Raw genomic sequence first — 22,430 nt, forward strand, 5'->3', positions numbered from 1 at the left:
TCAAGAGAGACAAAGAAACATGCTTTCTGACATCTTTCTAGGTACCTATTCTGCAAGTACATTGAATTTTGTGTGGATAGCGAAAGTCTCTCCCATGAGGAATTCATCTGGAAGCCCATTGTGGTCACAGTAGCTTTGCTTTCCATTGCACAGATGTGTGAGGCAAGGCTACCCCTTTAGTCTGTGCTATTTAACCTACTCTGAAGCGCTTTAAATTATATAGAGAAGCCAGATAGCAGTGTGGTCTCCAGACAGGCCAGGGAAGACACACAGTTTGGCCTTGCATTAACAGCTCTAGTCTTTGATACAAAACAGTAAGAATCTGGTCATAATCTCTGAAAGCTGTCTAGTGCATTTGCTTGTAAAATTAATTGGAATAAACTGGAAATGGCGCACATAAGCGTGCTCAGTTGGCATTTTGTGATAACTGCAACTTGGGGTGGCAGCCTGAACGTGAACTACCTGGGGAGATGTGTTCAAACAGCGAGGTGGGGGAATTGGTCACAGTCCATCTGAGTTGGTTTTAGTGCTGAGAGCAAGGAGATTTACACATGCTGAGGATGGGTGTGCTCGGCCTTGGAGGCCAAGTCCACGTTAATCAAGAGTGTGCTTCAAAGAACATCATACCTCCTGAGGGGGGTCTTCATTACGGATTCTCTACTTTTGGTGGAAATTAATATTTTTAAAGTATGGCATAACGGGGAGGCAGGCCTGAATTCTTGTGAGGGGCCATCCCCAACTGTGTACAGAAGCTGCTTCCCTCAGCTGCCAGCAGTGCACTGGTCATGCAGCCTCAGGCTTCTCAGTGCAACAGTGCCATTCCCCGACTGCTTGATGCAGTCAACCTGCTGGCGGCAAGACAAGTTTCAACGTATTCCTGGTTTTGGCATAAAGTATCTCCTGTAATGTCTACTACCAAATTAACTTTAGCCATTTGACTGGAAACTGTTTTTTCTGTATCTCCTCATGAACTGATGCAGAACTGTGAGTGACGCAGTGAAAGCTGAGGACATCCATAAAGTTACATTTTCTTCCTTGCTAAAGTCACTAACAGTACAGCGCAGTGATTCCATGGCTTTAGTTGTCATTAAAAAACAACTAATCCCTTGGTAATGGGAATTATAGATGTTGTTGAATGCTGGATATAAGCTGCTTATTGTTTTGGAAATGCTCCATCAGACTTTTTCTCAGATACTGTCTGTTACACTCTGTAGAAAAAAATGTGCATCTTTTAGCCTTTCTGTATCAGATCTGATGCATTCTTGAATTCTACCTAGTAAGAAAGTGCCTTGCAAAATATTAAAAACTTTAGTATGGATTTACATAATTATTAAAGCTGATTCATCACAGAATGTGGGCCCCACTTGAGGCTGCCTGGGCTTTGCAAAAAAAGACTGCTTTTGGATATCTGGATCTCCCGGTCTCACTAGCTTGCCTGTTTACAGTTCTTTTGACTGGCTATACCTGCTAGGATTAATTTCATAATTGATACATCTTTTAAACCTTCTTTCCAGAACTGAGTTGTAGGATATATCCCGACATCTTGGAGAGTCTCAAAGTGACAGAAGGCTTGATGCTCTTGAGCAGTCTTTGAGGCTAGGCTGCTTAGATTGAAGTCTAGATTGCCTTCAGGGATAGAAGCCTGACATGATGAACTGACTCACATAGCAGCAGAAAAACAAAGATCATTTCAGGGAAGTGGACTCAGAAATATTTGCAAAGATTTAGTCTTACCTTTGGAAAGATTTGGGACATCACTAGTAGACAGAAACTAAGACATTGTTCTCCTTGACACTCTTCTTTTTTCTGACCCCATTCTTCATCTATTCACTCTCCTTCTATCTTAACAAAAAAAAAAATTCAATCCAAAATATGCATTATTTTTACAATTTCTATTGAAACAAGACATTGCACAGCAAATACCATCTCCCAGGAAGCAAGTTAGAGAACAAGGAATGTATTACAGATTTTAATCATGATGAATGCTTTCCAGTCATGCCTCAGGCAAATTTTGCAAGGAAAGGTGGTAAGAATCTAGAGACAGTAAGTCTATTAACACTGCAGATGAGTTTTGAAAATCAGTTAGGTACATTATTCCGAAAATCCTGTCTCGCTGTGTGATAAGTTTCTTCTCAGTGGCACTTGTTGCTGCTTGCTGCAGTATCAGGTCCTAAATGTCAAAAACTCAGTGGGGAGCTACAGGACTAGGTAGGTCTGTGCCTGTGACTCAGTGCAGTATCAGGCTTCTATGTTAACAGTCTGTGTAATGTAATAAGGAAATAAATGTTGTGTTATCTGATCTTACTTAAAAAGGAATAATTGCCTAATTCAGCAGTTCATGGTGCTTTTGAAAAGTGTATGAGGTGTTAACATTACTCTAGGAAAATATGCCTGTGTTTGTAATATGTACACACATGTTATTAGTTCCTGTAGACTTGTGTGGCATCAGAGCTTGGTCTTTGGGATTCTTTGTCTGAATCAATGGACCCTTGGAACATCTCTGAGTTCCCCACTTGAGATACATGTCCCTGCCCCATCCCATGCTTGTATCAAGCTGAGACTCAGAACATCACTCCTTTCTCCACTCTGTGCCTCAGCTTTCTGTGAAGCGCACAGCCCAAATGGGTGCTATGGTGCACCCTCCCAGGGCTGAAGCTACCAGAATACAAACTTTCACTCAATTTAGATAGTAGCTCTGTGACTCAAAGCTACCAAAAGTCTGGTCCTTTTTACAGCTCCAGGATTAGGTTACCATTTCATTGTCATTGCCAAGAGACACATTCCAAATGTGAGTTATTCTTTTACCTAAGCTCAGGAGGGTGAGGTGTTGGAAATATTAATAGAGCTCTCATTATCTTCTAACAAAGATTTGTCATGTCAGTACTAATTTATATAGTTCAGCAGCAAAAGCTTCTAATGATTCTGTGGACAAAAAGGAATTATGTACTAACATGTACTTTAATTTAATAGCATTAACTCTAGGAAAAGAAATTTTTTAAAAAATTTTACCCTTAAGCTGTAGTCTCTGTGGTCTCCTATTGCATATTCTGTTTTAAAGAAATGTACTGTTTTGTAGTTTTAAAATACATTTAGCTCTCACTAACATAGTGTTTGGACATCTGCCAGTTCCACTTTGGAATTTCGACTGATAAAGAGGGTAGCCAACAAGTAGGTGCATATTTGTTATAAATCCAGGGATAGGCTTTGTCATCTCAGATAAGATGAGATAGGTACTGTTTGTATGTCTTCTTCTAGCTTATAACTAGAGAAACATGAATAGAAGAAAAAAACTTCTTCTGTTGCAGACTGTTTTTAAAAGGTTATTTTAAACCTTGTTTTTCAGTTTGTTTTCGATACAACACTGATTTTAACATGGAGTAATTAAATTGGAAGCATTAAATTGTGTAATCATGAGTTCAGTTTTTAAAATTACATCAGCAAAATCATTTCTTGCATTTTTCAAGTCTCCTTTAAACATGTAAGCAAAAAACACAAAAAGCAGATTAGTATCTCACTGAAGTGAGAAATATGTGGATTCTTCTCTGTTTCTTCTTAGAAAACTTTGCATTCTGACATAAATAGTTTGGGTTTGAATTTCAAATAAGCATACATGAATTATTTGACTTTTGACTTTCAGAAAAGCATATACCAATGTTTATGCATCAGTCTTCACAGTAATCTGAAGTGTTTAAACTTTAGAAGGCTGGATCTTGTGGGTATTTAAATATTCTTTGCCTGCAGTTAAATGATAAAAGTTCAATAAGTACAGGTTGCGTATGACTTGAAAAGTTTTTTTTCTAGGTTCACTCATGAATAACTTGTATCACTGTCATTTAGTGCATTGTAGGTTGCAGTAGAAAGGAGGAATGTTACCTCTTTAACTATAAAATAACTGTGTCACATATGCAATAAGCATGAAACACACAGTGGACTAATGGGACTTGTTATTGATGATGCTGAAAGCTAAATAACCATTAGTATTAAATCTTATGAATAGACTCTTGTCTTTCATCTTACCTCTTCAACCAGATAAAAGACAGAGGGGCTATTTAGATGTCATAAGAATAGTTTGTTGAAATCCCTCCGGACTTACAAAAAAAAAGAAAATCTCTCTTCATGTTGCTTAGTGTTTTGTTGCGTTCAAAGAAATGCCAGTATGCTAGTGCTGAAAGAAGAATAGAACAGAAATCCAGCATTATGTGTGTTTTTAGGCTTGTTAAAGATGCTGTTGAGTTCAAATAATGTGCATCCTTTTTCTGTAGAAATCTCTTAATCAGATTTTAAAAATACACAGAAAAGTCACTAACAGTGAAAATTTGCAAGAAGTCTTGAAGATAATATTATAATAGAGCACTAAGAATGTTTGTATTTTTCTACTTTTGTTTATTAGACTATCATGAATGCTTTTAAATGGCTGTAACAAATCAGAAATACCTGACTCGAAACTTTTTTACAAAGATGTTAACTTCATGTAAAGCCTCTATTCACCTAAGCATAAAGGTTTTTAAAGATTTAACTATCAATCTTCTCGGTTCTAATAATAAAATACATGGAAAGGTGGTTGTAAATTGTACTCATCTTTCATACAGAATATTCAGAAGCAGAACATATAATAGCCAGTTAATGTGGAAGAATTGTTCAGCTCTGAGATCCTGTGTTTGGGAACTGTAATTAAATTGCAAATAAGTCTTGTGAAATTCTAGTTCAAATAAATATCTCTAGATTTGTGGTGAATAGATATTAATAATCATACAATAATAACTAATCATACCAGTTTTTGTTTTATAGGGAGCAGAACTGGAAAGCTGTGCTGTTAATACCATGTTGCTGGTACATTTCTTTGGAAAAGAAGGAAAGGAAAAACTTCGCTACTCTGAGTTTTTCAGGTATTTTTGTGGCTCGGCAAGCCTAACGGCAACCAGTCCTGTTTCTACCCCCTGTACTTTGCACCAGCACTGGCATTAATCTGACCTCACACTGAGCTGATTCAGAAAGTTAAGCAGGTAATGAAGCAGGAGATTATTCATGATTTTGCATTATTAAATTTCTAGTTTAGCTCCTGGAGTCTGCTGTCTGCAGAAAGAGTTGAGCACCATGATAACTCCAAAGCAGCAGTGGGTCTAGAGGCTATGAGGGTTGAGACTACCATTCTTGGTAGCTGTGTGATGGCATACCTTAAGACAATATGATTAATGAGTATTTTTCTTGATCAAATCACCAAAAACATGACTACTGATCAATTAAAAAAGCTTTTCTGAGCTGAGGCAACCCCCTCCCCATTACAACTGTCATGGTAGGCTACAGTCAACTTCTCTGCTTGCTTCAAATTCCAGATTCTGTTTGAAACTTCCCCTGTGCCTTTTCCTTTACCCTTTGAACTCCTTTTGCAATGGGACTGTGCAGATACTTTGTGGTGTTTGTGTCAACTGAGAATTGAGCCAGATGGTAAACACCACATCAGACTGAAACTGCAGTGGCCATTACTCCTGGAAACATAGCACGGTATACCCATCTATTTCACTGTAAGCTTTGCAAAATCAGAAGTTAATACAAAGTTCTAAGACTGGTGTAGGTAATCGTTCAGTTTATATGTCATATACACGTCAGAAAGATGGTGTAATCCTTGTCTACATCAGAGTATGAAGTTCTGCTATGGTTGCTTTTGACTTGAAAACCCAACCAGGCATCAGCTGTTAGTGTTTTAACTGGATGAGATTCTTTCTTCCAATGTTTATTTGAATCAGTAATGACCACCACCTACACAGCATCACAACTTAACTGATTAAAACAGTTTCTGTTACTTGAGAGATCAGTTTCTCCTGTTAGTATGAACTCCAGACACATCTTGCTCTGTGAACTTGGGCCCAGAATCCAAATGCACAGTCTTTCTTTGAGACAAATGGAAGTTAAGTTCCTAAATACTTGTGTGAATCTTGTCTTCTAGCACAATGGGATGAGAAGAGAAGACGTAGAAAGATTAATCTTTCTACAAAAATTATCAGTCATTTACAACCGGAAAAATAAATTAGGATAATGTGTTTTACTTCAGTTTATGTTTGGAAGCAGAGAATCTTCGTCAGCCCTCTTAAAAATGAATGTTGTTCCAATCGACAGAGGTCTGGGAAAAGCCAGAGTAGAAAAGGAGGAGAGGAAATTGTTCTGACACTAAAAGGTGTTCGGCTGCACTGGCTCCGGCATACAGTGGTCTTCAAATAAACAACCTTTCTCTTTTGAAGACCTTGCCTCAGTTGGAATCTAAGTGAGTAAAATAAGTTTAAGATGCCTCCAGCTTTCTTTTCTGTAAATACCATAGATCCTCTCAATGAAACAAAAGGCAGAGAGCACTAGTAAAAGGTTGTATTTGTATATACAGTGTAAACTGAAAAGTCTCAGGTTTTAGATAAAATCCTACATTGACCCACTGAGGCATGACATTGATGAAACTATGTACCTAGTACATTCAGAACGCATAGGTTAAAGACCTTTGCCTACCACACAGATAGAGGCCTGTAACCAAAATCAAACTCCCACATCTTGCTCTTAAAATTTGTGGGATAAGTGTAAGGTTTAATGCAGGTAATTTTTCAACAGTGGCAGTTAGGTTTCGTAGAGCTGGAATGTGGCTCTTTATCACTGTGTAGACACTCTATCTCAGTTGCAACATGACAGTGAAGTTTGTTTAACACGCAGAAAGGTGAATAAAAGGATCACTGTCTTTTCAACCTCTGCAAAGATATCACCTTTCACATGATTTTATTTGCAAGTAAATCAAGCACATCATTTCTGGGTTTCTATTGTTCAGAGAAAATGTGATTTCTATCTGATGGCCCCTCATAACATTTTACCTTACGCGGGAAGCTATTGTTGGCTGTTTGATCAAAGTGCCACACTGTTTTTACAAGAGATGACTGATGAGCTGTACAGACATGGATCATTGTCAAAAGCAGAAAATAATGGTGGTAAATGCTTTTATCATTTTCCAAGTTGTTGCCTAGAAAGCTTTTCCATTGATCAGTGTAGTACCTAGTAGAAAGTAGGGGTGATTAGGTTCGATTAGGACACACTAAAACTTGTCACATTAGTTAAATACACAGATATTGCAGTGCTGTAGGGTCCTTGAAACAAAAAAAAAAAAAAAAAAAAAAGGCAGGAATGCTTTCTTTGTGAAATTTCACCGTACTTACATGGGAATTTAGAAAGCTGAGACTAGTGCTCTCACCTCATTACTTACATATATTTTCCTCATGCTTCCTCTTTTTCAGTTTGGCTGACATTAAAAAATCCTTTTGTAAGTGTGCAACCATCTGTATCTACATGTACACCAGTGATGTCCAACCCTTTTAGCCCACAGTCCAAACATTTAAAAGATGTCAGACAGCCACAGTCAATATATCAGGGCAATTAATTTGCCCTGTTCTCCTTGCTTTGCATTCAGATGGCACACAGAAAATGGGAACAGTCTACATCTCTTCAGGCAATGTGGAGCTGATGTAAGCCAGCTCTTGTGCCTCCCCTCCTACTGCCCCGAACACCAGAGACGCACTGATATAGGGAGGGAAAATGGTTAAGTATGCTGTGCTCTCTCTGTTTCCAGCTGGTGCATGGTTCTTGGGAAATCATAGGTAGGTGATACACACAAGGACAATCCTCAGTTGGTTTTTACCAGACATAAAGAATGAGACCATGAAACAGAGTTATCAGATCACTTTTCAACCTTTCTTGGGCTGTTGGGCGCATGGAAGTAAAGAAGTAACCTTTTCATAGCTATTTTGTGACGCCAGTCAAGCTCTTTTCTCACTGTCATACAGAACATAATCAAAGTATCAACCAAAGCTGCTCCTTTTCATTTCTCTGCTGAGCAGCAGTGGAGAGGCTCCCACTTAATTCTACAGCTTCTCCAGGGACTTCTTGGAAGTAGTGGAAGCAACCAAGGAAGCACAGCACCGTATGTCTTTCCCATAGTAACAAGGTGATTTCAGAGATCTTAAGGTAGGACTCAAGGAACACATGTTCAGCTCCAGTTTGCTAAATGATTTCTTGCCAGTTGTATTGTCCATAACATAAGGACAATATGGTAATTATTATTAACAATCCACAACTTCAAAAGCCACAGCTTGTTTCCCTGGCAAAAGTTAGGAAATTTAAATCTAAGTTATTCTGGAGTATGTTTATGTACATCACTAGTAACGGTGTTGCCTCCTAGTCAAATGCAGCCTGAATCATTATTCTCCTGTATCAGTTTAAGAAAATATGAAACAATATGCAGCAAGCCTAAAATCATGTAAAGAAGGGTAGATTTAATACAAGAAGCTGTAACCAGATGAGACTTGACTTTCTTCTTGGAAGACATGAACAAGTTTCTGTTTCAGATGGCCACCACTCAGTTTTACACTTCAGTAACAGTGTTGTCTTCTAATACCAGGCCCCATCTTATAGAATGTCAGATTTCAAACATAAAGCCAGAAGTTCTCCAGGATTTCAGGCTTTTTATTCTTTTGCATGGGTTTCCCCTGTGTTTTGAGGCATAAATAATTCTTGGTATTTTCCTTACAAAAAATGTTTCACTTGTTCTTTAATTTTCAGCTATATTGTATGTGCTATTTTTTATTCTGAGTAGAAAACTATGTAGTTTTCTAGGTATAGCAAGTATTTCTTCTTGACAGCCACTGGTTTTTTTCCCTGAAAAAAGTCCCTTACTGATCTTGTTTAAGTATGTCTAATCCCAAATAAAAGAGGAGACAGTAATTCACTCCCTAAACAGTTTACGACTGCTATGATTTTTTTTTCTGTAATCTGTCCCTAAGCAATCTTAAATCTCTCACAATCTCCTTGAAGGAAAAAAAAAAAGAAAAAGTACAGAGAGTACGGGAAGAATATTCAAAAAACTTTCTGATTGTTGTATTTTTTTCCTGGGATGACTTACAAAAAAGTACTTCCTGGTATGGTTAAACAATGGGCATCTTTTAATCATATGAGGAAAATTAACATTTCAAATCCAGTTTATGGCATTTTTTTAATCTGATTTGTTGCTTCCAAACTTCTCATCAGTTAATAGAATTTTGTACCAGAAATATTCTTTAATCATGGTTTCTTTTTTATTTCCTGCTTTAGCTTAAAGGTCACAAATTATATAACCATACACAAAATGTGCCTTTTCCCTACCTGTCATGTTTCTTTCCTTCAGTATTTTGAATTCCATGGTACATTATACTTGAAACCTTTCATTTAAGAAACCAGAATGATCTGGTCTGAACCACATTGCTAGTGCTGACATTTGTCTGGTGCTGTTCTGTGTTTGTGCCAATGCCTGGATGCAGAATCTCTTTCAGTTAGCATCATCATCCAGTGGTGCTTTTGCTGTGACAATAGCTTGTACATTTTCAGTGATTTTCATCTAGGGATTTGGAACTGCTTTGCAGGTATAGAATATGGTTGCCTTCTTATTTGTCTCTGTACCTACACATGTGTCTATGTGTTTGTATATGTATGTAGAGCCCTAATACACATAGAGATTACATCTTGTGCAACCAGGATCAAACAGTGAGGAAGTGGAGATGGGAACAAAATCTGGCTTCATGACTGTGTATTCCTATCGTAACTGGATCTGAATATTTCCCAAATATTTAATAATGATGTTGAGAAGAATCTCTGTTTCTTCCTTTCCTATATACTTAGCAAAAGAATAGCTTGATTAGTTTCTACAGAATGCTTATAAATGAAAGTGAGTAGGGTTTTTTTGTTTGGTTTGGAAACATTGAGGACAGTAAATCAAAGAAGGTTTTGCCTGTAGTTCTGAAAATGGTGAGATTGATTAACTGTCTTACTGCTTGCAAAACTGAATTTACAAGCATAGATCTAAATGTTCTCTAAAGGTCAATGTTCAAGCCCTTATTAGATTTTCTATATTCTGTTTTGAAAGTCAGATTGCAAAAAGGCGACCTTGCAGCTGGTTTGCAACATTCTTTTGGTGCAGAGAGGGTTATTAAGCCTTCAGAAGGACTTCAGTGTCCAAAGAGGAGCTGAAGCAGAGTACAAATGCCGGGGTGGTATATTCACCACTATCTTTGTTGTTAATTTTCCTTCCTATAAATCAGTGCGACAAGAACTGGTCAGTTCTCTATTAGAGTGTTAAAGTTTTGCACAGACTTTCAGTTCAGGTCAAGAGGTATAGGAAGGAAAACTTTCCCTAACCTTTCCTTTTGCGTTTCATTCTGTTTCTTTGTGTGCCATAAGGAATACAACGCTAGCACTTCATTGCAGTATTTCAGGTCGGAGGGGGAATAGCTGCATTCCTGAGGTCTCCCCACTTTTATTACATTTTCACTTCTATTAAAACTGAGTTGCCAGAAAGTCTTGAGAGACTCCCTCTTTCTATAATAGAGCACATTACAAAATGAGGGATAAATCCTGATAAGGTTTCTGGATGCTGTTGTAACACGATAACAAATTTGGCCATTGGCCTTCAACGTGGGTGTTTTAGAGAGTGTGGATAAACCAGACTATCTTAAAGAAGGTACTGCCTGTACCCAGCCTTTTCTCCATCTTATAAATTTGTGATTTACCTTTCCTTTTTGTTATTTGGAAAATTAAGGTTTGCTTTTATTTTCAAGCTACTGTAGCATAAGATTGTTCCCAGTCTAATTATTTTTGAATTGTAGAGCACACCTACAATCAGAGTCCCATTCCCGTAGTTGAATTCTGGCTCCCTTCAAAGTCCCCAGCCAAATTCCCACTGACTTCGAGAGAGCAGGAATTTCATTCTATTCTTGTTTTTCCTAATGTCTGGAGAATTTTTTTAAGGAATTTGCAGCTGAAACTCATCACACGGAGATCCAGAAGATACAAAAGCAAGTATCCCTAGCGGTGTCTTGGCATTTAAGTATCAAGTTTTACTTCCTAACCAGAAAGTTATTTTTAATAAGTTTTAATAACTTTCACTTAAAAAAAAAACTCATTAGGATTTTTAACTCTCACATCTGGGAATAAGAGTGACCTAGAATGCTGATGTGATGATTCATAGTATTTTAATTTTTGTAATACGGGAGGCTATCACATATAAATTTTAAATTGCATATTTCAGCTGCTGCTCCAAGTAGCATTTGGTATGGCAGGAAATCTTCCCACTCTGGCTTGCCAGGAGCAAGCCTACAAGTTGAAATGAAATATCTGTTAATTTTTCTTGTACCTAAATAAGTAATTCCCACTCCCCTCTCTAATCTGCATAGCGCAGCAAGATGCATGACTCTTGTGCCACAGGAAGGGTGTGGTGTTATTGCCCCAAAGCAACTGGAGAGGGCAAGAACCCAAGCCTGAGAAAAGGCAATGGAAAACCCACAGTGGGACTGGGGAAATTTCACTTCATTTGCTGTCCGACTAGAAGAAGGTGCAGAGGCAAGAACACATCAAAAATGCCACAGTCAAACCCTTCACTTTCCTCTTTGGCTTTGCTGCACCTTTCAGCTGGCTGATGTGTGCAGCTAGGTGGGGCACCCACTCTTTCCTCAGCATGTAGAAACGCTTGGTCGTTCAGCTGTCCTGCCTTTATTGGGTATGGCTAGAAGGCAGGTCACTGAGGGTTTTCTGCTTAAGGAAATGTGATATTTAGAATAAGATGGATGAATATGTAGTTTGTCATCAGCTGTGGCTACTGACCAGTAAAGCAAATGACTGAGAGTTAGCTCCCCAAGATAAATAACTCATACTTTCAATAACAGACCTTAAGTCTGTTGCAAAATGTGGGCCACCTTTCATAGATTAAAGCCAAGAAAATAAAACACATGGTGTCTTGTTTCCCTACATCCATGTTTTAGGCATATTTCTGTAAGTGGCCTCATTTTCAGCAGCTTGTTCTCCCCCAGACCAGACATTACATGGGTTGGAAACAACAGTCAGAGATGCAGTTACTGTTCTGCATGGTCTCTGCTGTGACTTCCAGCCAAGCACAAGCCGCACATCCCAGATACCATCTACTCCTTGCCTTTGGCCACTCCCAAAATGCAGCCAAGTGGCCCTAGTCAAGTCTCTACTGGACTGGCTCCATATGCCTGGTGCATGTGCCATCCTCTCCCCCTACGGATAGACATCACTTCCCAGGATCCAGGGAGACTCTTGTGGGGTTGTGGCAGGACGGTTTCTGCCAGCCCACGCTGGCCAGTCTCCCCTGCACGTGCTGACTGCTGGGGTGGCCAGAGCCAGCAGTCATCTCATGAGTTACAAGGACGGGAGCTGTGTCTGAAAACTGAACAGTGTTTTGCAAGCTGTGCAAGTCAGCTCTCACTGGTCTGTAAGACAAGGGCCTTCCCCTTCATGGTGGTGACACAAACAGGTCCTTTGGTGTTTCATTCCCATGTGAGAGGAAGAGTCAGGGGACTTGAAAGTGAGCCAGGTCTTAAGGTAGACTGTGGAGGAAGATACCTCAGTGTTTGACTATACTGTGGAAGCCTTGTAACCCCTTTACTGGACCAGAAAAATGCCCATATAAAATGTGGGAGCATATCGTACCCCTCCTCAGTATTACCCTAATAAAACTCTAGCCTGAAACCTAAAATCATGTCCACTGTCAGGCTTTCATCTACCTGCATGTCCTGAGCTGTGAAGCATTTGTTGGCCCTTTATTTGCATGTGCAGCTCTAATTATTAGAGGAAAAAATTCAAGAGAGCACTTATGCTGTAACAGAAATCTTCAGCTAACCCCTTACAGACTTCACAGACCTTCGAGCTACTAATTGTCCAAGTGATCTCATTAAAGAACTAAAGATAGCTGTGCGGACTAAAATGCTGTAATTTCAGGGGAAAGAATTCAAACCCAGTGAGGCCATGCAAACACTGATGAGCAAATGAGCCTCTACTGGTATTTGCTACATAGACCTTAGCTGTCCTCTTCTCCAACTAATTGCTTTGTCCCAATATAGGAGTATTTCATTCTCTCCTGTCAATAATTTTTGCAACTCCATAATGCAGCGTTCTTTTGAAGTACTAAAGGGATTCTGGCAAGCATCACTGTGTTTTTAACCTTTATTTATATTTAAAAATTATCACTTGTTTTTGGATTGCCCCATTTCTGAAATGGAAATTACCAAATGGATCGCACAGTATTGTCTTCTACATTCTCAAAATTAATATTAGCCAGAAGAAATTATAATGGCCATGTAGACCAAACTGGGGGAACAAAGCTACAACTCTCCTCACAGTTCTAAGCTGTGTACCTGCAGGTTGTTACTTGCCTCTCATGCTACTTTATTTTTTTTCTTCCTGAAAGAATGAGTGTCTCCTAAAAACCTTGATGTTCACCCCTTCCTTTTTCAGACAGTTCTCTTCTTACCTTCCCAAACACCTGCAACGTCATTTTCTGTGCTCTTCCAAACTCTGTATGTGTCAATTGTAATCCTCTCTAATCCATCCTGTAGTGAGTGCAGAACTGATTTGCCAAACTTCTCTTTGCAGTTACGATCTTTGAGGCTTTTAGTCATCATTTTCTGCAGTCATGATTTCAAGTTTCCTCTTTTGTTTCACCGTTGTGATTATTAGAGCCTCATCTTTCTAGGCACTTTCCAACCTTGTCATTCCTCTTATTAGTATGAAATTTCATAAATCATGTCAGGCCTTTAGTTACCATGTCCTTTTTCATTCATTAATTATAATACTGCCTTACCAATTATTTTATCTCATTATCTGCACATTTTTAACATTAGTAAAAACTAGATGCCAAGTGTATCTGTAAATTATTTTAGCAGCAGCCATCTATGCAGACTTAGAGAGCACCCTACTGGTGTCATTATTGAAATGCAGCAGCAGAAACAAATCTACATGCACAGGTAAAATTAAACCAGTGATATTTTAAACAGTGATGTTGACAGTATCTGTGATTAAGAGTTAGTGTCTACTGCATTTAGTAACTAAGGTAGTGGTAGTGATACAGTGATGCAAGTATCAACTGTTGGATAATATCTGTTTATACTTAGATTCATGGAAAATCTGCAAACAGAAGTCCAAGAAATGGAATTCATAAAGTTTTCAAAGGGTTTGAACGTCATGAGAAAAGAAGACTTTGCAGAATGGTTACTGTACTTCACTGATGAGGAAAACAATGAAATTTACTGGCAGAATGTGAAAGACAGATTTGAGGCAGGAGAGGTTGGTACATAGAACATGCTTTGTTTTGCTTCCTCATTTGTGTGTACAGGTTTTCATTTGAATACGAGTATCTAATAATGTAACTAGTTTCCAAGTTAATTATTGCAGCCCTTGAATTTTATGCAAATAAGAACAATGGTAATTTGCCAACTGAGAAGTACAAATATTGATGATGAGTAGGCAATCACACGTAAACACTAGGTCCCACCAGATTTAATAAAATAGATTTCCTGGGGTTTGAATGTATTACTCATTATGTATCATCTGAACTCTGTGGTACTCTAGAATATCAGTTTGGAAGAATTCAAGACTTTTTGCAAGTTTACAAATAACCTGGAAGACTTTTCTATTGCCATGCAGATGTTTACTGTAGCAAATCGTCCTGTTAAACGGGGTAAGTCCTGCACACCTTTTGCATGTAGTTTTTAAAAAAGAAAAAATGCATTTTTTGTTACGGCATTAATGTAAATAAGTTATCCAGAAGTATCCCAAAGTAACACTGTGAAGTCCAAAAAATAGTATAGTGCTCTTTATTCTGAATTAATTCTATTTAATAAAAAAATAATAATATGAAGTTCCCAAAATGTTTTGATTTGTAAGTTCTAATGTTCTTTCATATGCTGGACCACTGACAGCAGACTAAACCATAGAATCATAGAATGGTTTGTGTTGGAAGGGACCTTAAACATCATCTAGTTCCAACCCCCCTGCCATGGGCAGGGACACCTTCCACTACACCAGGTTGCTCAAAGCCCTGTCCAACCTGGCCTTGAACACTTCCAGGAAGGGGGCAGCCACAGCTTCTCTGGGGAACTTGTTCTAGTGTCTTACCACCCTCACTGTAAAAAGTTTCTTCCTCATGTTCAGTCTAAATCTACTCTCAGTTTGAAACCATTTCACCTTGTCCTGTCACTACAGTCCTTGGTAAAAAGTCTCTCTCTCTGTCTTTCTTAGTCCCCTTAATGAAAGGCTGCAATAAGGTCTCCGTGGAGCCTTCTCTTCTCCAGGCTGAATAACTCCCAACTCTCTTGGCCTTCCTTCACTGGAGAGGTGTTCCATCCCTCTGATCATCTTTGTGGCCTCCTCTGGATCCGCTCCAACAGGCCCATGTCCTTCTTATGTTGGGGACCCCGGAGCTGAGCACAGTACTGCAGGTGGGGTCTCACCAGAGCAGAGTAGAGGGGGACGATCACCTCTCTCAACCTGCTGGCCACACTGCTCTTGATGCAGCCCAGGATACAGTTGGCCTTCTGGACTGCGAGCGCACATTGCAGGGTCATGTCCAGCTTTTCGTCCACCAGTACCCCCAAGTCCTTCTCCACAGGCCCTCTCTCAGTCCAATCTAAATTCTAGATTAGGAAGGATTTATTGAAACAATACATGCTTTAGTAGCAGTTCATGATAACAGTGCTTTTTCCTTATAGTGAAACTAGTTTTCTGAGGAAACTAAACAATAGAAATCTCTTCTTTGGCAGGGTCTCCAACATCTTGCTGTGTTTTATTCCTCCATACTGCCTTCTCCATCTGCTTATGTAGTGTTATGCGATCATGACTATGAAAAAAAACAATGTAGTGAAGTTTTTTTTGAAATAAAGATTTTGAGGAGGGAATTTGTTTCCTTCCCATATAGCAGAAATAGGAGCAATGCAACAAAAGTTTTATGGACATAAAAAAGCTTTTTGTAATAATCCTGAGGTTGTTACTTACTTGTTATACTTGAAGGACAGCTCTCATAACTTATTTGAAAAGAGCAACATAAAAAGTTCCTAAGGAAATTTGATGACACATTAACATTCATTGAAATAAATATTTGATGGGCTCATGTGAAAAAGGTGAGACAGATGTGGGAAGACAGGAAGATAATTCAGTATTCTTGAGAGAAATGTTTGGATGGGGTTTGAACCAAAGAAGGCCAAAACTGGGGGAGTTACAACTTGTGACTTTCATCACTAGTTAGTCCAGCCTTCAGGAAGAGTTTCATTTCCACAGCCTTTCTGGGCAGCTGTTCTAGTGCTTAACCACTCTGCTCGTCAAAACTTGTCTTCTGTATCAAACCCTTGCTGCAACTTACAATGAGGTAAAACACATTTACCTCTATGCACCTTTGAGAAAAACATGGCGCTCTCTTCTCTGTATCACCTTTTAGGCAGTTGAAGGCTGCAGCAAGATCCCCCTTTACGCTTCTGTTCTCCCCAGCTCCCTCAGCTTCTCTTCCATCATGTGCTCAGTTCCCAGCTGAGTTCATGCCCCTCCTCTGTCTGGTTTGACATCTTTCTTCTCAGGGGGGAGATAGATTTTATTTGCACAAGGGATACAAAGAGTAGAGAGGTAAGAGGATGATTAATGGTGAAATAATAGTCATAAGTAAGATATGAGAGTTTAGCTCACTTCTCTATTAAGTATCCCATTTTGTAGTGCCAGAGGATGATGAGGCCAACAGTTGGTGTTGACTCTGGTAATGTTTCCCTGTAAAAATTTATTCCTAACCAACAGGCAGTTGTGACTCTGTTTATGCACTGAACCATACTGTGATTGAAAACAGTCAGCTCCTGAGGTAACTCACAGATGTTACATGTATACATGTCTGATCCTTTAATTTCTTTGTTTCACTGTTTGCACGTGTGTATTCACACACATATGAGTATTTATCTAAAAATAAGACAGTTCTTTAGTCCTTCCTTTTATTCTAATTATTTTTTCCTTCTAAGTTAGCAGCTTATCTTTCTCTCTGATAAGGTGGCCCTTCCTGGTTTGAAGATTATTATGCTCCACCATTTTAGAAGATCTTTCTCCTTTTCTTCATATTCTGTTCAAAAAAGTGCAGTGCCATCTCTGGATTTATATTTAGCTTCAAGAGCTGAAACAGTTAACATCTTTTTTAAGACAAACTTAAGACTTTATTATAAGCATCCCATATTTCATGTCCTTTCCAAAGTGTGGTATATCCTTTTACAGAAGGATTTTCCACTTAATTATATTTAAACCAACTGTAAATTAATCAACTCCATTTATACAGGAATTGTTCAAAGAGGCAAAGATGAGAACCAAGTCAGGAGTGCCCCTTCCTCTATTAAGCTCCAGAATTAATATTTATAGCGCTATTTATAAACAGCACTTGTTTATGAAAGCAGAACCACGTTATTACTATATTTATACAGTAATATGTAGTATATAGTAATAACTATATTTACTTCGACAACTTGCTGTAATAATCTACAATACTGCTATACTTCAGTAACCTCCAGTCCCTTCTTGAAATTCACACTTCCATGATGACTTCAGAAATGCATCCAATTCATGTGTTGTGATTGTGCTTGCTGTAATAAACAATAATCGTTTCACTGTTACTATCTGCTGTTTTATGGCAACCCCACACATTTCCTCATCTTCCTTGAGTCAAAACTCCAAATTCTTTACACTACAAGACCAAAAGTGGGGATAGTAGGTATTACTGTAATGTACATGGTAGTATAAAGAAAGCAAACCAAAAGCTGAAGAGGAAAGTAGATCTCCAGAGAGGTATGACAGCTTTTTCTGCCATAAATCCTCATAAACTCTTCAATCATAACTTAAGAGAAGGTAGCCTACTTCATTAAAAAACAGAACTACAGGTATATAAATCCATGTGCTGTAAACAGTGTGTTGAGTATTTGATGGTCTGTGTTTCTACAGAGTTGCTGAGGGGATTGTTGATTGAGGTGGAGCGTATCATAAAATACTGTTCTCTGATAAGAAGAGTATTCTTGCAGAATGAATGGGCATGAAACTGGTGCAAGATAAAATGGTAGTATTTTTTATGAGACCATAATGAGGCAAACACTTATCATCCATACGCACAGGTGTCAGCCAAAAGTACGTAAGTTTTCAGCATGCAGCTACTTCTAGCAAAAATCATCCCTTTTGCTGCTGCTTGAGAAGTAGTGCATTTCAAAAGTTTGTCATACAATTAATAAAGCTAGTGTTATGAAAGATGAAGCAAGCTCAAGAATGCATGAACTTAGGTCTCCTAATAGTTTACCAGTTCACACGTCCCAAATTCTCATTAGGATACCCATGAGACATTGTAAATTGTACAGAATCCTACTATTTATGTGCTTTCCATTTTCTTTACAAGTTCACAGTCACCAACGATGTAATATTATGTCTTTACTAGCTGAGTTCAAGAGAGCAGTGAAGGTAGCAACAGGACAGGATCTCTCGGATAATGTTTTGGATACCATCTTCAAGATTTTTGATCTAGATGGAGACGACTGCCTCAGCCACGGCGAGTTTCTTGGAGTCCTGAGGAACCGAATTCATCGAGGTTTGAGGGTAACAATCTGACATCATTGTTTTTAAATACCAGATGACTGCTACAACTATCTTGTTAACACTTGTAGAAACACAAGTAGAGATAGTGAATAGAAAGAAGTTATATTTTAAACTGAATACTCCTGGGAGGAGTGCTGCCACCAAGAACTTGTTATTATGCATGTGAACTATGGAAGCAGCAGTGCTGCATTACGTATTATATTTACACACTCTGTGAATAAGAGTCTTTTTTGTGTAAATGCTAAACATACTTTAACTTTATTAACAGGTACCGCAACAGCAAGGCATTCAAGGTTACTGGAAGTGTGTGAAAAGAGAAAGCATTAAAGGAGCCAAAGAAGTGTGGAAGCAAGCTGGGAAAAGTCCTTTTTAAAGCAGTCCATTGTTTTTTTTTCTTTAAGTGTTGTTATTTAGGGGAGTTTGTCTGTGCTGTTTACATAATGGCTGAATCAAAAATACTATTTTTTTTTGTTACTATAGTTAAACTTTCATTAACCCAGTTTCTAATGCAATAATTTTGTATCATTCTAGTATGATCAGTTTGGTTTACAGAACTGTTACCACTTTTGACCTCCATATGGAAATACTCTTGTTCTAGGGAATAGTGTTGTTTACTCCTCTGTGGAGTCTGACCCTGCGCTGTAGCATACAGGATATGCAGGATTTAATAGTGGCCACTGGCAGGAACATCACAGCAATATTGTACCCTGTTGGAAGAGTAGACATCATCTCAGTTAGCCACTGACATAGCAGTTGTGTTTCTCTGGCAAGGACAGAGGTCCAAAAGGCGAATCACTTGCACAATCCATGCAAATCAAGTTATCCTAAATAAAAAAGAAAATTCATATGGTTCATGCCCTCATTACTGTGAACTGCTCATGTGCTAGTTCGTGATGGATGATTCCACCAGATTCTGTGTGGATATCTGGTTTGTCTACCTTCATGATGATAATATTAAACTGGAAATACAAGACTGTTGATACAGGCTTTAAAAGTTGTACATTGATCTATGAATGTGCATTGAGTCTCTCAGACCTCTTCAACAAATACTATAAATGCAAAGCAAAAATCCTCATTCTGTTATAAACAGTGGTAGTTACAATTTGAGTCATAACTATTTTGCTTTAATTGTATTGCAGAAGGTGAATGTGTAACAAATAGTTGCTTTATCTTACTAAAGGTTGTGATGGGGAATGCTGCAGTATCTCAGGAATTCAAGTTTATAATAAGCAAGTGTTGGGGGAATAATAAGTCCAATGAAAAAGTAAATACAAATATTTATTACTCCAAAATCCAAAGTTAGACATAGGATCTTAAACAGTAAAACAAGGAATAGATTTTAAAAAAGACCCATTTAGCAATTGTAGATGAACATTTTTTAGCTATAACAGTGTGTGCATCTATGTACACACAGCTGTGCACGTTACACATTTTTTCTTTCTTACTACCTTAGAAGCCAGTAGTCTCAGGTCCAGAAGATTCTTCCTGGTTGGCCACTATACATAGGAGAGACTTATCCCGTAAAGCTTTCAAGGTTCTTCCTCTTTCCCCCTCTCAGATGTCTGACTTGTCTTTGCTGGGGTGAAAGCTTAACCTTTCAAGACAGGTTTGTGATAACAGACTCAAAAGATGGAATAGGGAAATGTCTCAAGAAAAACAAACAAGAAATCTCACCACTCTGTGAGGAAGTATCCATCCCTTTTAAGCATGACACTAGCTGTGTTATTCTCAAAGTTGTATATAAGCTCAACAGGAGATGTTTTGTTGTAATTTCTTTGGGTTTTGGTGGGGGGAGTCTTGAGAAGAGCAGAACCTTCCATGATAGATAGACATCAGAGCAGCCCTCACTCCGAGGAGAGACAGGAGAGACTGCATTAGGAAACCATAAAGATCCCACCTAAGGAGTACTGAGATTACAGAGAAAGTATTTGGTATGTCAGTAGCCATCAGGCATGCTTGTGCTGAGGAGTCCTCCTACCCGAGCCTCAGCGCAGTGGTCTCTCCTAGGGAAATAGAGTGGGAAGCTAGCAAAGCAGCTCTTCTCTCTACAGCCTTCACTCAGAGCTTTAATTTAAATTGTGTTAAAGAGAAAATGCTTGTATTCTTGTCATCTGTGGACACGTACCCAGGGTCACCCACAAGAACAAGAGCATCCCTGTGTGGGGACCTGAGACTGTCTAGAAGTTCAGGCACCAGTGACCATCAAGGATCTCTTTTCCCCCAGGAAACAATCCAAATGAAATGCAATGCAGTAAATGCCTCGGCCTCCCCCCTCAATCTGAACTCATGCACTGCGCTGTGGGCAACAGGAAATTAGATAGCGGTTTACTTTGTGCATTTGGAAGTTGCTTGCTGCTTCTGGGGATGGGAGCTATGACTAAGAGAGAGCTCACAGGAGCAAAGGTGGGGCAGTGGGACTGGCATCCCAGCACCGCAGCCAGCTTCACATCACCAAAGAAAAGGACACAATCGAGCAAAGCACTTCTGTGTCACAAAAGTGTGTGTTCACCCAAAGTGTGCTTTGTTCCAGCTCTGGAACAAAGGCTTTAATGCAAGTCTGCCTTTTACTTGTTGCTGTTAATATTTTGGCAAATCATGTTTACTTTGGAATGGAGATTATTATTTAACATTTTATTCTGTGTAATGTTAATAGGTTTATGATAGTTTTTATTGCTTTTGTGGTTTCTTTTGTTTACTAATTACTTGCTTCCTACAAGCTGTTTGGTTTTCTTTTGGAAAAATCAATTCATTTAGCTTTAATGCATCTAGAAGTTTAATTCCTCGTTGCTCATTTGTATCTGGGTTTGTGCAATCGGCAGTATCTGCTTTCGGCAGTAAGTTACTAAAAACAGGATTTCAAGTTTTACTTTTTAATAAAAGCTCTGGTGTCAAGTTCAGAGGAAAAAGGAAAACGGATATGCTTATTTTTAAATTAACTTTGTGTCTGTAGTAAAAAAAGAAATTAAATGATTGATTAGGAATTAAAATAAGAGTTATGAACCATTTTCAGAAGAAGTTATCCTGAAAGTACATCCAGGAAGGAACTCCTTTGAAGGCCAGGGAAGACTTGGCCGTCAGGCTTGAAGGATCAGACTGTGTGTTTAATTTGTAGTCTATTTTTATTTGTCTTAAGTAAAGGCTTTACAAAACAGTCTTAAAATAATTTCTCATATTTAGTATCTTAGATTGAAAGAGCTGTTTATGTAACTGTTTACATGGGCCTTGTCTTTTAAGGAATCCATCATAGTTTTAGCATTAGATGTTTTAGTTCCTTTTAGTAACTGTATGATATTTGCAACCTGTCTACTAGCATTACTCATCACCATTTAGTTAAAAGTTCATGCTAGCTGCCAATCTATCAGTTAAACTTACCAGTTATTATTTTTTTAATGTTAGAAACTCTTCCTCTGAACAGAAATATATAGAAAAACTAAATAAAATTAATTTTTTTAAAAATCTCCAACATTGCATCTGAATGTTATGTGGAATAAAGGTGAATACATTACAAATTGCAGAAGTCTCAAATTGATTTAACATTTCAAAAAGATACGCAAGGGTGAGTACAAGTCATTACAGCATACAACTCATTTACAGAATTTTAGTTGTATCCCCATAACAATACTTTTTACATTTCTCTGTTTAAGAACATTTACTCTTCATTTCTAAAAGAACCAAAGGCAAGAATGCAGGGTGACATACTAGAACTAAGAGAAACTCATTGATTCTTTCTAGAAATTAATTTTGGTGTCTCAATTTATGCAAGCCTCTTTCTAAAAGCAAAACTCCCTCTCGAGTCAAACCAAGTTGGTAAGTTTTAACAAAATATGCAACAATGAGGAGTACATATTCTGCGTATAAGAACTGAAAAATAAAAGGTTTATGACGATGTTATATGGCTGCATCAAAAGCAACTCTCTGATTTACTCCATCTCCTCCAGTGTATTGTCTCCTTTCAGGGTTCAGACAGGTTGCCACTGATTGTGCCT

At 38.3% G+C, this 22,430-nt stretch overlaps 1 protein-coding gene across 1 annotated transcript in view; it reads left to right on the plus strand.

Annotated features, from left to right (window-relative positions):
- Positions 1–21,953, plus strand: part of MICU2 (mitochondrial calcium uptake 2) — a 147,245-nt gene extending 125,292 nt beyond the window's left edge. The window contains exons 8-12 of the mRNA XM_074860046.1: positions 4,789–4,886; positions 13,962–14,133; positions 14,419–14,527; positions 18,287–18,444; positions 18,713–21,953. Of these exons, the coding sequence (XP_074716147.1) occupies positions 4,789–4,886; positions 13,962–14,133; positions 14,419–14,527; positions 18,287–18,444; positions 18,713–18,817 (642 nt within the window). The 3' untranslated portion in view covers positions 18,818–21,953. The remainder of the gene's footprint in view (positions 1–4,788; positions 4,887–13,961; positions 14,134–14,418; positions 14,528–18,286; positions 18,445–18,712) is intronic.
- The last annotated feature ends 477 nt before the right edge of the window (positions 21,954–22,430 follow it).

The sequence above is a fragment of the Strix uralensis genome, chromosome 2 (genome assembly GCF_047716275.1).
Source record: "Strix uralensis isolate ZFMK-TIS-50842 chromosome 2, bStrUra1, whole genome shotgun sequence".
Classification (NCBI taxonomy): Eukaryota; Metazoa; Chordata; class Aves; order Strigiformes; family Strigidae; genus Strix; species Strix uralensis.